Here is a 13619-nt window from a genome sequence, read left to right as displayed (position 1 = left end):
GGCTTTTTTTGGGTGGTAAGCTCTTAATTGCTGCCTCAACTTCAGACCTTGTTATGAGTCTGTTCAGGGTTTCGGCTTCTTCCCGGTTTAGGCTTGGGATCCTCTAGCTCTTTCAATTTTGATGATAGGGTGTCAATTTCAGATCTTTCCTTGTTTCTCATGTGGGCATTTATTGCTATAAATTTCCCTCTAGACACTGCTTTACATGTGTCCCATAGATTCTGGTACATTGTGTCTTTGTTCTCATTGGTTTCGAAGAACATTTTTATTTCTGCCTTCATTTCATTGTTTATCCATTCATCATTCAGCAGCAAGTTGTTCAGTTTCCATGTGATTGTGCAGTTCTGAGTGCTTTTTTTCTTTTTTTTTTAAGATGGGGTTTCACTATGATGGCCAGGCTGGTCTTGAACTCCTGATCTCAGGTGATCCACCCACCTTGGCCTCCCAAAGTGCTAGGATTACAGGCGTGAACCACTGTGTCTGGCCATTGAGGGCTTTTCTTAATCCTGATTTCTAATTTGATTGCGCTGTGGCCTGAGAGACTGTTATGATTTCCGTTCTTTTGCATTTGCTGAGGAATGATTTTCTTCCAATTATGTGGTCAATTTTAGAGTAAGTACAATGTAGTGCTGAGAAGAATGTATATTCTGTGGATTTGGGGTGGAGCGTTCTATAAATGTCTATTAGGTCCACTTGGTCCAGATCTGCATTCAAGTCCTGGATATCATTGTTCTTTCTGTCTGGTTGATCTGTCCAATATTGACAGTGGAGTGTTAAAGTCTCCCACTATTATTGTGTCAGAGTCTAAGTCTCTTTGTAAGTCATTAAGAACTTGCATTATGTATCTGGGTGCTCCTGCATTGGGTGCATATATATTTAGGATTGTTAGCTCTTCTTGTTGCATTGATCCTTTTACCATTATCATTAGCTCTTCTTGTTGCAATGCCTTTCTTTGTACCTTTTGATCTTTGTTCGTTTAAAGTCCGTTTTATCAGAGAGTAGGACTGCTACTCCTGCTTTATTTTGCTCTCCATTTGCTGGTAAATCTTCTTCTATCCCTTTATTTTGAGTCTATGTGAGTCCCTGCACATGAGATAGGTCTCCTGAATATAGCACACCAGTGGGTCATGACTTTTTATCCAGTTTGCCAGTATGTGTATTTTGATTGGGGCATTTAGGCCATTTAGGCCATTTACATTCAACGTTAATATTGTTACATTTGAATTTAATCCTGCCATTGTTTTGCCGTTGTTTTGACTCAGTGTCTTCATTGCATCATTAGTCTTTACCGTTGGGTACATTTTTCCAGTGGCTGGTACTGGTTGTTCCTTTCCATGTTTAGTGCTTCCTTCAGGAGCTCTTGTAAGACAGGTCTGGTGGTGACGAAATCTCTCAGCAATTGCTTGTCTATAGAGGATTTTATTTCTCCTTCACTTATGAAAGTTAGTTTGGCCAGATATGAAATTCTTGGTTGAAAGTTGTTTTCTTTAAGGATGTTGAATATTGGCCCCCACTCCCTTCTAGCTCATAGGGTTTCTTCCAAGAGATCTGCTGTAAGTCAGATGGTCTTTCATTTGTGGGTGACTCGACCTTTCACTCTGGCTGCTCTTAGGATTTTTTCCTTCATTTCAACTCTGGTGAATCTGATTATTATATGCCTTGGGGTTGCTCTTCTTGAGGAGTATCTTTGTGGTGTTCTCTGTATTTCCTGGATTTGAATGTTGACCTGCCTTGTTAGGTTGGGGAGTTCTCCTGGATAATATCCTGAAGAGTGTTTTCCAACTTGGATTCATTCTCCCCATCACATGCAGGTATGCCGATCAAGCATAGATTAGGTCTTTTCACATAATCCTATAGTTCTTGGAGTCTTTGTTATTTCTTTTCACTCTTTTTTCTCTAATCTTGCCTTCTCATTTTATTTCATTAATTTGATCTTTAATCTCTGATATCCTTTTAGCTGTTAAAACTTGTGTATGCCTCACTTAGTTCTTGTGCTGTGTTTTTCAGCTCCATCAAGTCATTTATTATTCTTCTCTAAGCTGGTTATTCTAGTTAGCATTTCGTCTAACCTTTTTTCAAGGTTTATAGTTTCTTTGCATTAGGTTAGAACATGTTCATTTAACTCAGAGAAGTTGTTATTACCCACCTTCTGAAGCCTGCTTCTGTCAATTCGTCAAACTCATTCTCTGTCTTGTTTTGTTTCCTTGATGGTAACGAGTTTTGATCCCTTGGAGGAGAAGAGGTGTTCTGGTCTTTGATGGTTTCATCCTTTTTATGCTGGTTTCTTCCCATCTTCATGGATTTATCTTCCTTTGATCTTTGAAGTTGGTGATTTTGGGAGGAATCTCTGAGTGGACGTCCATTCTCTTGAGGTTGGAACTGTATCTCCTGTATGAGATTTTTTTGTTTTTGTTTTTAGGGGGGTGGTTTTGGCCCGTAGAGGTGCTGCTGGGCTGCCTCAGATTCAGTCAGACTGCTGGGTGGTCTTCCCAGGGAGTTTGTTTACGCAGGTGAGATTAGCCCCGCCTTCCTAATGGCAGGCATCTTTCCCTCCCCAAGCTGGATATTCTCCTCCCCAAGCTCAATCTTCCCTGTCAAAGTCAAACTGGTATATTCACTGCAAAACTCTCTAGCACAAGGGCTTCAGTTTTTCAGTTTTGTCTGGGTGAGACCTGCCAGACCGTATTCCCTGCCTTCACCTCTGCCTCTTTCTGTGGGACGGATAGTTCTGTCCCACTGGCGTTAGTCCAAACTTCCACCCAGGTTCATGCCAACAACTTGCAGTGCCAGGCGGGCTGGAGCCATCACTCAGATTTGCATCGACAACCCACGGGGCCCCTCAGTCTGGTGGGGCTCTCGTGGACCATGGGTTGCAGGAGGGATGAGGGAAGCACAGGATCTGAATCGGAGCACCGAGGGGGTGAAGGGGTGAAGTCCCCAACCCTCGAAGCCAGCTGCACTTTCCAGATGGGGACGCTCCCCGCCCTGTCTCAGTTCGCCCTCCCTGGGCTGCTCTCACCCTGCCTCGGCTCGCCTTCCCTGGGCTATTTTCACTGTCCTGCCAGTCCCACTGAAACAAATCCCAGCACCTCACTTGGAATCGTGGAGTCCTCTAGCCCTCTGCATCTCACTTGCTGGGAGCTACACTCCAGAGTTGCCTCCTCTTGGCCATCTTCACACACTTGGCCTCCTTTTGTTTGTAACTCTAGGACTTCAAAACTAGCCTTAAGCTACAAAAATCCTGTCCCTGATAGTTGAGACTAACTTTATGATTATTATTTTTTTAGAGATGACGTATTGTTCTGTTGCCCAGACTAGAGTGTAGTGGTGTGATCATCGCTCATTGGAGCCTTAAACACCTGGGCTTAAGCAATTCTCTCACCTTAGCCTCGACTTTAACTTTAAAATGAGGATTTGCTTGGAGAATTAGGAAACTTCACTTTTGAAACACCCAAGATCCTCAATAAACAGTGGGCGAAGTTTTGTTTTGTCTTAAGAATAAATTATAATATGTATGATTTCACTTTTGAAGGGTTTTTTTTCTTTTTCATATTTAGAGAGAGACTTTCTAGTTACAGGGATGCTAAATCATCTTCGTCCACTTTAACTTAAAGCAGCAACAACATTACACTTTTTCTAAAATCAGATATTTTACATAATAAACATTCAACCAGTTAATTTCTAATATGAGAGAATAATGCAGCTGTGTCTAAATAGTATTTAAAGGTATAAAATTCCCCCCATTAAGTTCTCAGTAACTTGCAAATTGCTTCATCTGTAGGCATTTCATCTTCCCTCTCTGTACAATGTAGTTTTGCACATATCACCTGATGTTGTCATGGAGATAAATAGCTTACTCTCGGACATGTCTTGATCCTACTAGGACTGAATTGGGTGGAAATGTTGATAACTTAAGTATTGAGTTACTGTGGCCTGAGAGAATTTATACGCCTGTTGAATAACTTCTTTTTTGAGTATCTGATTCCCTCTTTTCAGGGGGAAAAAAAAAATCAAGACCATTACCTGGAAAGTATGTTAAGCAAAATGCTTGTATGCAATAGATGTAACCCTAATCTGCCTTGTTCAGAGCATTATATTTTTTCCATTTTGAAATATTTTACAAATAAAAAGGTCACACTATTATAAATTATAGGTTTATATTGAAAGAATAAGAATGTTACAAGAATGTTAATTGCATGATAATGTTTTACCTACATTCTGGTTCAAGAGCTTTTGAAATTTCATTTGCTAAAAAAATGACAGAGCTACAGTTCCAACTTTGTCATACTTAAAGGGGGAAATAGAAGTGTTCCCCCCTGCCCCCCCCCAAATCCTGATATATTATTGCTTGTTTTGTCAACTCATTCTTGGTTAATCAAGAATATTCCTAATAGATTTTTTACACCTTTTCAGCTATGCAAAAGGGGAAATAAAATGCGCAGTTGATAATAAGTGGAAAACAGCTGGGGTCAGCACTCAAGATTCCGGGGAAATGAGCTTGGAATAAGTAATTAAGACAGTGGTTCTCAACCCTGGCTGCATAAAAGAATCTCAGGCATCAGCATTTTTAATCTCCCCAAGTGAATCCAAGTCAAGGTTGAGAACCACTGATACAAAAGCAATCAGAAAGGGAAACTGAGTTAGAAGAGTATTTTGATGGTCTAAGTTAGAAATAATAAAGACTTCTAATAATAATTAGAAAATAAGCAGTGAGATATCTAGAAGTGGAAACTACAGGACTTCTTTCCCATTCAAGGGAGAAAAATGAGGCAAAAATATCATCTTAAAAGTGGTATTTGTAACCTTGAAACTGGATGAGGTTGCCATTGAGGAGAACCAGGTAGAAATCTGAGAGTTATCCACATTTGTGGGTGGAAGGTTTTAAAAACAACAGTAATAATGAGGAGAATGATTTGACTATGGTGTCAGAAGCTGTGGACTGAGAATTTTCAAGTGGGATGCATGAATATCTCAAGAGCAATTAAGAACAATATAGTGATATGAAAGTATAGGAAGCTTCAGAAATGTTTTCAAACTTACTACTTTTTTGGAAATATTTTCTCAAATATATGCTTATTGGGTATCTTCAAAGTTGTATTTTGTAAAGATACAACTTTCCAAAGTTGTAGTCTTGGGATCCAAGAAAGGCAACCATACTTATGAAACTGAAAACAGACTTATGAAACCAGACCTAGGAAGCAGGAAACAGGCTGTAGTCCCAGCTGTACCCCTTCTAGCCTGCCGGCCTTGGGTAAGACACTTGCCCAGTTATCATTTTCCTAATCTGATAAAAGGGGATGACAGTGTGTGCTCTGCCTACTGCAAACTTTATTGTTCCCTTTGAGTTAGATAGCAAATGTGAAAATGTGTTTTACAATATATAGAGAATTATACAAATAATGTAGTAGTAGTAGCCTTTTTTGCTGATGTTCACAAGCACGTTAGTATTAAGATGCTTTGGATACTTTGTATTCCTGGTAAAGAGGTAGCATAATACGGTGTAATCCTTTCTTGAGGGAGCTCAGCATCCTACAGGGAAGACAGGATAAACATCAGGGCATACATCGTGTAAAGGCAGGAATTGTATTGCTAACGTATTCTTAGTGATTGAAACCTGGTAGGCTCTCCTAATATTGATGGGATAGTATAATACAAGATAAAAAGTCATATGAGCAAAATGCAGTGACAATTTTGAGAGAGATTCTAAACCTGGCACATTGCCTGGATCATAGTAATAGACAAATATATGATGAATTAATGCATAACGGTTGGAGGAGAGGTGCCATGCCCCAGAAAGCTACTTTGGTTAGCCTGCAGCAAGAGGAGTTGAAATCATATCAGATGCAAAATTTCGAATTAGCAGCAAAGGAAAAAAATAGTTTTTAAATCTACAAGACTCTAAATTACTCAAAGCTAAGTCCATGAAAATCAGAGAAAATGGTGAGTGTCAGAGGAGATGCCCTCTGAAATGGTGGTATACCCAAGCTGATCATTTATTCACTGTTTTGGTTACAGGTGTATCTCACACAAGAGCAAGGTGTTGCTTATATTCAGATGTGTATCAGCAATACATGTACTGCAATGTTCTGCTTTAAATGTGGCAAGTGAAAGGACTCTGACCATGTCATCTTCTATCTGTAGGAATAGATAATCTCTATGAGAGGGCGCTTCACATCCGCAAACTCCTCCTGACTTTGCCCAGGTCCATCCTTATAGTGATGAGGTACCTCTTTGCCTTCCTCAATCAGTAAGTACCTGAATTCTCTGACAAAAGGCCCATCTGAATTCTGTCTTTGTTCATGGATCCTGTAAAGTGTACATTGGGTTCCATTTATCAGTAGAGTCAAAGAGAAAAATGATTGAATATAGACTGTGAAGGTACATTTTTCCAGCAAATCAAGGTCATCGATAGATGAAAGCCCTAGCCTAAACTGTGACCACAAATGCAAAAATATTTAAATATTACTTTAAAACACACACACACACACTTTTAAGTGAAAAGTGTTATTCAGTGTTTTTCCAGCTTCCATCCAAAACTGTCATGAATGTTTTTGTCAAAATGATGTAAACTGGCTGTTCATTGCAGAAAATTTTTGTGATTTTTAATGTTGTAGTCGGGGATGGAAGAAAATCAGGGATGGCAATTGTACACAGATCCAAAAAAGAATTCCTGCAAATTCACTATAATAAGACCTTATCAGGAAGAAAATACTTCAAAATGTTCTCTTAAACAAAGTAACAAATCTTTTAAATTACTGCATTATTTTCAAAGAACTTTATTCTTTTAATTTCAGCCACTTGATTTTTCAGCCATGCTACTTCCTGCTGTTTGGGTTCTGTTATAAGAACAGCCTCCCCAAGTCCATCTAAGAGTCCCCTTGCTTTAACATTTCAGTTAAGCAGCTGGAAATAAAGAAATGCAGGGGGAATCAACTTATTGAATAAACTTGGGGAAATGCCTTCTCATGCTAGCATGGATTTTCCTTTCCTAAAATATGGGTATTTTCTTTTCTCTATTTCATGGGACATTTGGAATTCTCAAAAGCCCTGGTGATTTATTACAATCCCACTGACTAGCCCTGACTCATATCCACTCAGCTTGACTCCAAGAGCCAAGTATCATACAATAGGAAAATGTTGGCAGAGAACCATACAGAATGAGACTCTACTGCTGACCTGTGGTGCCTAAAACATTCACAAATGACAGTGGGAACCCATTTGTACATTAATCACCCCTGGAAATAAGCAGTATCTAGAGAGATGGGTTTAAACTATGTTTCGGCTAGACTCTGTACATTTGTACCTTTAAATAAACACAGTCACCCAGGCAGTTTTAAAAATCCAGAGGCTTGCTTGTCGCCCACACCACCACCACCGTCCCCCAGGATGGAGTACCTTGCCTTCCTACTGACCCTCACTATACCATTTCTACCAAATCGTCCTAACACACCCGAACAAAATTCACTGTGAACTAATAATCTGTAATGGACTAGGAAAGCAGTCTGTTAATTAAGAAAGTTCTCAAAACCTGAACCTAACTCATCATGCATGGCAAATGCACCATGGGCATTGCCTGCATTGCTTCCAGTGGTTTTGCCCAGAGTCCCCCTGGCTGGTTGCACCTGCCTTCATGCAGACAAAAAAGCCTACCCTCTAGGGCAGGATGCCTGGGATGGGGATTATGAAAAGAGAGGTTCACTATAATTTTTTGCTGCAAAATCAAAACTTGGAAATAACATTTTTACATCAAGTTTTTGTTTGCAAGCCAGCACTAAAGACTCAGAAAGATTAACTGTGACTCTCTCCACTGAGCTGTACGTCTTTTGGAAATTAGACCATTCTTATTTGGAATCTCCACTTTCAAGATTCATTCATTTTCAAGATGATCTGAAACATGATCATTTACTGTTGTTGTTTTTTTTTTTTTTACAAATATTGTATGTTTGAGAAATGGCAGAAGGGAAAGACATGTTAGCTCTGGAAATTATGCTTTTGTATTTTCTACTATCTAGACTATCTTATTTCAAAAAAAAAGGGTAAAGTATCATATCATATGGTATCTCAATTTCTTTGTGTCTGTCATCATCTCACAAAGGTTATTGAGTCTCCTTTTTCTCCTTCCATTTGTCATATGTTCACCTGGATTTTACATTTCCTTTCAAGATTGACATTCTATACTCTTTGAAAGATAACATATCTAAAGTCTCCCTAGAACAGGGAGCATAGCAATAAAGAGCTGGCTTATTTTGTGTCACTGTGAAAATATTTCACAGTGTAGAATGTAGAAATTGGTACTAGACAATTGGAAATCTCCCCCACAGTTTCCAAGCTTTGCATGGAATAAGAGAATTGAGGATTCCTTTCCCCTTTTCTTGTATTTATATTGGCTTTTGTGACAATGGTTGTCACCTACTGTTGATTGTCTTACCCAAAAGCAAATTATAAAGCCTGGAGTTATTTGCTTCTATTAGTAGTTACAAAGAAAAAGTTCATTGTTCTCTCCTAGGCTTTCCCCAAGATTTATAGGAGAAAACTAACAATCTGAGATATATTTGAGTGGTGGGAGAACCATTTTAAAGACATCCATAAAGCTTTATGGAAATCCTTACTCTGTATCCCAAATTTCCTTGAGGAGCATTTACAGCCTGACCATCACATTTACAAATAAAACTCATTTACGTGATCCTGGTCTCCACTGTAGTGAATATTGTATTAAACCCCCTCCTGATTTTGAAAAATGCTACTTAAGTAAGCGAATAGGATTTAGAGTCCCCTCTCAATTTCTACTTAGTTAAGGTCTTAAGTCATTTCACTTTCTTTGGAGTTTGCTGAGCCAACTTAAAGTTGAAGAAGCTTATTATTAAACATTTATATCCTTTTTTTCTTTGTTCTTTTATAACTCCTTTCTTGTTTCCTTTTGTAGTCTATCACAGTACAGCGATGAGAATATGATGGACCCTTATAACCTGGCCATTTGCTTTGGCCCAACATTGATGCCTGTCCCAGAAATACAGGATCAAGTGTCTTGCCAGGCACATGTGAATGAAATTATTAAAACCATCATCATACACCATGAGACTATTTTCCCAGATGCTAAAGAGCTGGATGGCCCTGTTTATGAGAAATGTATGGCTGGAGATGACTACTGGTAAGTCTAAGAGTTTTAGTCCTCCTCTCCCACCAAAAATTATGGAAATGTAGCTATCAATTTAATTAAGAGAAAGAGTTTCCCATAAGCCACCAATGTTTCCAACTTCAAAGAAAAGGAGGAAGCAGTAACACTTGAGATAAATTTTAAAATACTAAGACCCATGGAAACTCCTATTTATCCGTCTCTTTTCTCAAAGGACTATATCTTTTAAATAAATGGACCCTATCATGGTTTTTTTAAAGAAAAAGGGTTTTGATGTTATATACCCTTTCTCATTACATTAAACCATTACATTAAACCAAGAAAAGATAACAGATTGAATTGACATTTTATTTTTCAGTCTAAATCAAAGTTTTTTGTTTCATATAAAATATTTTTAAATTCTCATTTTAAAGGAGCCATGTCAACCGAATGTATTTTCATTCTTAATTAATTTTCATTTTCACTCTTACTAATGAATATAATTCTAACTATAATAGTAAAGGTCATTTTGAGCAAATTTATTATATTGTTGGGATATATATATATATATTGTTGGGATAAAATTTTTTAGCATGGTAGTATTGCCTCCCATTCCATCCACGTTGCTACAGATGACAGGATCTCATTCTTTTTTATGGCTGAATAATATTCCATTGTGTAGCTGTACCATAATTTCTTTAATCCATGCATTCATTGATAGCCACTAGGTTGTTTTCACATCATGGCTACTGTGATGAATGCTGCAATAAATATGGGAATGCAGATATCTCTTGAATATACTGATTTCCTTTCATTTGGATGTATACCTAGCAGTGAAGGTCATTATGTTAAGTGAAATAAGCCAGGCAAGAAAGACAAATATCACATGTTCATACTCATATGTGGAGCAAAAATAAGTGGATCTCACAGAGGTAGAGAGTAGAATGGTGGTTACCAGAGGCTAGGAAGGGAAGGGGAATGGAGGGGATGAAGAGACATTGGTTAAGGGCTATGAAAATACAGATAGGGAATAAGCTAGGTACAGTGGCTTGTACCTGTAATCCCAGATACTTGGGAAACTGAGGCTGGAAGATCATTTGATCCCAGGAGTTTGAGGCTGCAGCAAGCTCTGATCATACCACTGCATCCCAGGCTGAGCAAGAAAACAAGATCCTGTCTCTAAAAAAGAAAAAAAAAAAAAAGGCTGGGTACAGTGGCTCATGCCGATAATCCCAGCACTTTGGGAGGCCGAGGCAGGCAGATCACTTGAGGTCAGGAATTCGAGACGAGCCTGGCCAACATGGTGAAACCTCATCTCTACTAAAAATACAAAAATTAGCTGGGCATGGTGGTGTGCACCTATGGTCCCAATTACTCTCGAGGCTGAATCAGGGGAATGGCTTGAACCTGGGAGGCAGAGGTTGCAATGAGCTGAGATCATGCCACTGCACTCCAGCCTGGGCAGCAGAGCAAGACTGTCTCAAAAAAAATTTAAAAATTAGAATAAGTTTAGTATTCAGTACAGTAGGAAAATTATAGCTAACAATAATGTGTTGTATATTTTAAAACAGAAGAATTGTAAGGTTCACAACATGAAGAAAAAATAAATGTGTGAGGTGATGGACATCCCAGTTACCCCGATTTGATCATTACACATTGTATATGAGTATCAAAATATCATATATACTCCTAAAATATGTACAACTATTATATATCAATTAAAAAATAGCAAAGAAAGAACTTCAATTTCTTGAACCCCTATTACATGTCAGCTGCTTGGTGCACATGTTCTCTTTTATTTATCATGACCACTCTACCAAGTAAGTTAAGAAAGGCCAAAGAGCCTGTCCAGTGATTAGTAGTAAATCAAGGTTAGGTGTGTGTGATTCCAAAGCACACGTGAGTCTTCCCACTCAGCAGCCTCCCTGCCCACCTCAGAAACTGCCCTGTGCAGTTAGGATTCAAGAGCAGGTGGAAATAGGTTTGTCTAAATCCCTTGTTCTGGACCCTGCTCACAACACTTTCTTTCCCACCTCACCCAAGTAACTGGGATTACAGGTGCCCCCCACCACACTCAGCTAATTTTTGTATTTTTAATAGAGACAGGGTTTCACCATGTTGGCTAGGCTGGTCTCGAACTCCTGACCTCAAGTGATCCACCCACCTCAGCCTCCCAAAGTGCTGGGATTACAGGCATGAGCCACTGCACCTGGCCTTTCTTTCCCATTTTCTTACCAAAGATTAAGTAGAAGTGGAATGAGTAGCTGAAAAATAATTAAATAACTGAAACTACTTTTTTTTTAAACTTGAATCATAGTATGGTCATATGCCTTAAGTTGACCATTTCCAGAAGTACTGTTTTCTAAATTAAGAACGAAACATACTAGATTCCAGTTCTGTAGTATATTCACCAACTTTACACATGAAGTTCAATTCAAAATATTTACTTGAGTAATTACTATGGGCAAGATACTAACTGAGCTTGGCTCTGGGAAGGTAAATGAATGCAACTTAACCCTGCTGAGATATGTAATTTTATTTTCTTCGTTGTATTTGTTTTAAGGCCAGTGCCAAAGATATGGTTAGCTTTTCTTTTTTTAGACGGAGTATCGCTCTGTCACCAGGCTGGAACACCACGATGCAATCTCTACGCACTGCAACCTCGGCCTGTCGGGTTCAAGCAATTTTCCTGCCTCAAGCTCCCAGGTAGCTGGGATTACAGGTGTCCACCACCACGCCCAGCTAATTATTGTATTTTTAATTGAGACGGTTCTACCATGTTAGCCAGGCTGGTCTCGAGCTCCCGACCTCAGGTGATCTGCCCACCTTAGCCTCCCAAAGTGCTGGGATTACAGACATGAGCCACCGTGCCTGGCCTAGTTAGCATTTTTAAATATTAGGGCTATGTCAGTAAGCTCTGCTGTCTTGTTCATTTTATAAAAAGAGCAAGTTTGTAGATGTCTGGTCAATATTATTTGATGTATTATACTCTGGGACATTTTGTGATGGCTACTTTTTCCAGAGTGTAGGTCCTGTGATAATCTTGCAGCCAGTCACATGTGCTTGACTATGTCCATCTTTCTAAACTGGTGTTTTCTGTGGGTATTGCTCGTTTTAAACAGAAAGTCAATAGTGTCATAGTTATACTTGTCCCCCAACATCAGAAATGCAAATAAGCTTTTATAGTAATATTAGGTTTATATTTGTGGCCCATGTGTTCCATTTATCAGCACGCATTTGAGGAGAGGTAGTGACCATGTTAAGGGATAAGTTTTAAAAGAGGATAAAATCGTGGTTCTCATACACATATACAATGAGCATGTGTCAAGAAAAGATGGTAAATATCCCACAACCACTTCAAAGGAGACATCAATAACAATAATGTGTTGTATATTTGAACCACCAGTTTCTGTGTAGTAAAGGAATAGCAAAATGAATTTGTAAAAACTGATCTATCCATAGGGCAATAATCATATTCTGCCAGAATTTGTAATTTGTATTTCTATGGATAAGAATTACTTACAATGCTATCCATTTTCTACAAGTGAACTCGTCTTTATACGGTTGTAAAATAACCTAGTCAGATGAATATATACTCCCATAGGACAACATAATCAATGGAGATGCCAGGATTCCATTGACAGACTATCCAATAACTCTTTTGCCCTTATAGAGTCTTACAGTTTTCATTATAGTAGCAATTGTTCATTATTAAAATTCTCTCTGGCCAGGCATGGTAGCTCATACCTGTAATCCTAGCACTTTGGGAGGCCGAAGTAGGAGGATTGCTTAAGTCCAGGAGTTTGAGACCAGCCCAAGCAAAATAATGAGACCCTCATCTTTACAAAAAATTTAAAAATTAGCCAGGTGTGGTGGTGCACACCTGTTGTCCCAACTACTTGAGAGGCTGAGGTGGGAGGATCACTTAAGCCTAGGAGGCAGAGGTTGCAGTGAGCCAAGATCGCACTGCTACACTCCAGCCTAGGCAGCATTCATTGCAAGACGCTGTCTCAAAAAATTTTTGTCTGTTTTAATTTCATATGAATTTCCATTTGTATTTTACAGCGACAGCCCATACAGTGAGCATGGTACATTGGAGGAAGTGGACCAAGATGCTGGTACAGAGCCCCACACAAGCGAAGATGGTATGCCCTGCCCTTATGCTATTAGAAAACCAGTCTTTATATCCCTATTGTAAACAATTGCTTGTATTAAAATTTTAGAGGCAAAGCACAGTGGCTCCCACCTGTAATCCCAGCACTTTGGGAGGCCAAGGTGGGAGGATCACTTGAGACCAGGAGCTCAACTCCAGCCTGTGCAACATAGTGAGAGCCCATCTCTACAAAAAATTAGCCAGGCGTGGTGATATGCACCTGTAGTCCCAGCTACGCAGGAGGGTGAGGTGGGAGGATTGTACGAGCCCAGGAGTGTGAGGCTACAGTGACCTAGGATAGCGCCACTGCACTCCAGCCTGGGCAACAGAACAGACTCCGTCTAAAAAAAAAAA

At 39.2% G+C, this 13619-nt stretch overlaps 1 protein-coding gene across 3 annotated transcripts in view; it reads left to right on the top strand.

Moving 5' to 3' along the window:
* The window catches only part of SRGAP1 (SLIT-ROBO Rho GTPase activating protein 1), a 324767-nt gene that overhangs the window by 291848 nt on the left and 19300 nt on the right, over positions 1 to 13619 (top strand). For all 3 annotated transcript variants that reach the window (XM_017507317.2, XM_017507316.2, XM_037730968.1), the window contains exons 16-18: positions 6142 to 6247; positions 8924 to 9148; positions 13178 to 13257. In XM_017507317.2, coding sequence (XP_017362806.1) covers positions 6142 to 6247; positions 8924 to 9148; positions 13178 to 13257 — 411 coding nt within the window. The remainder of the gene's footprint in view (positions 1 to 6141; positions 6248 to 8923; positions 9149 to 13177; positions 13258 to 13619) is intronic.

Source organism: Cebus imitator, unplaced genomic scaffold (genome assembly GCF_001604975.1).
Source record: "Cebus imitator isolate Cc_AM_T3 unplaced genomic scaffold, Cebus_imitator-1.0 Scaffold372, whole genome shotgun sequence".
NCBI lineage: Eukaryota > Metazoa > Chordata > Mammalia > Primates > Cebidae > Cebus > Cebus imitator.
Note: the sequence above shows the minus strand (reverse complement) of the source record. Positions and strands in the feature narration are given on the sequence as shown.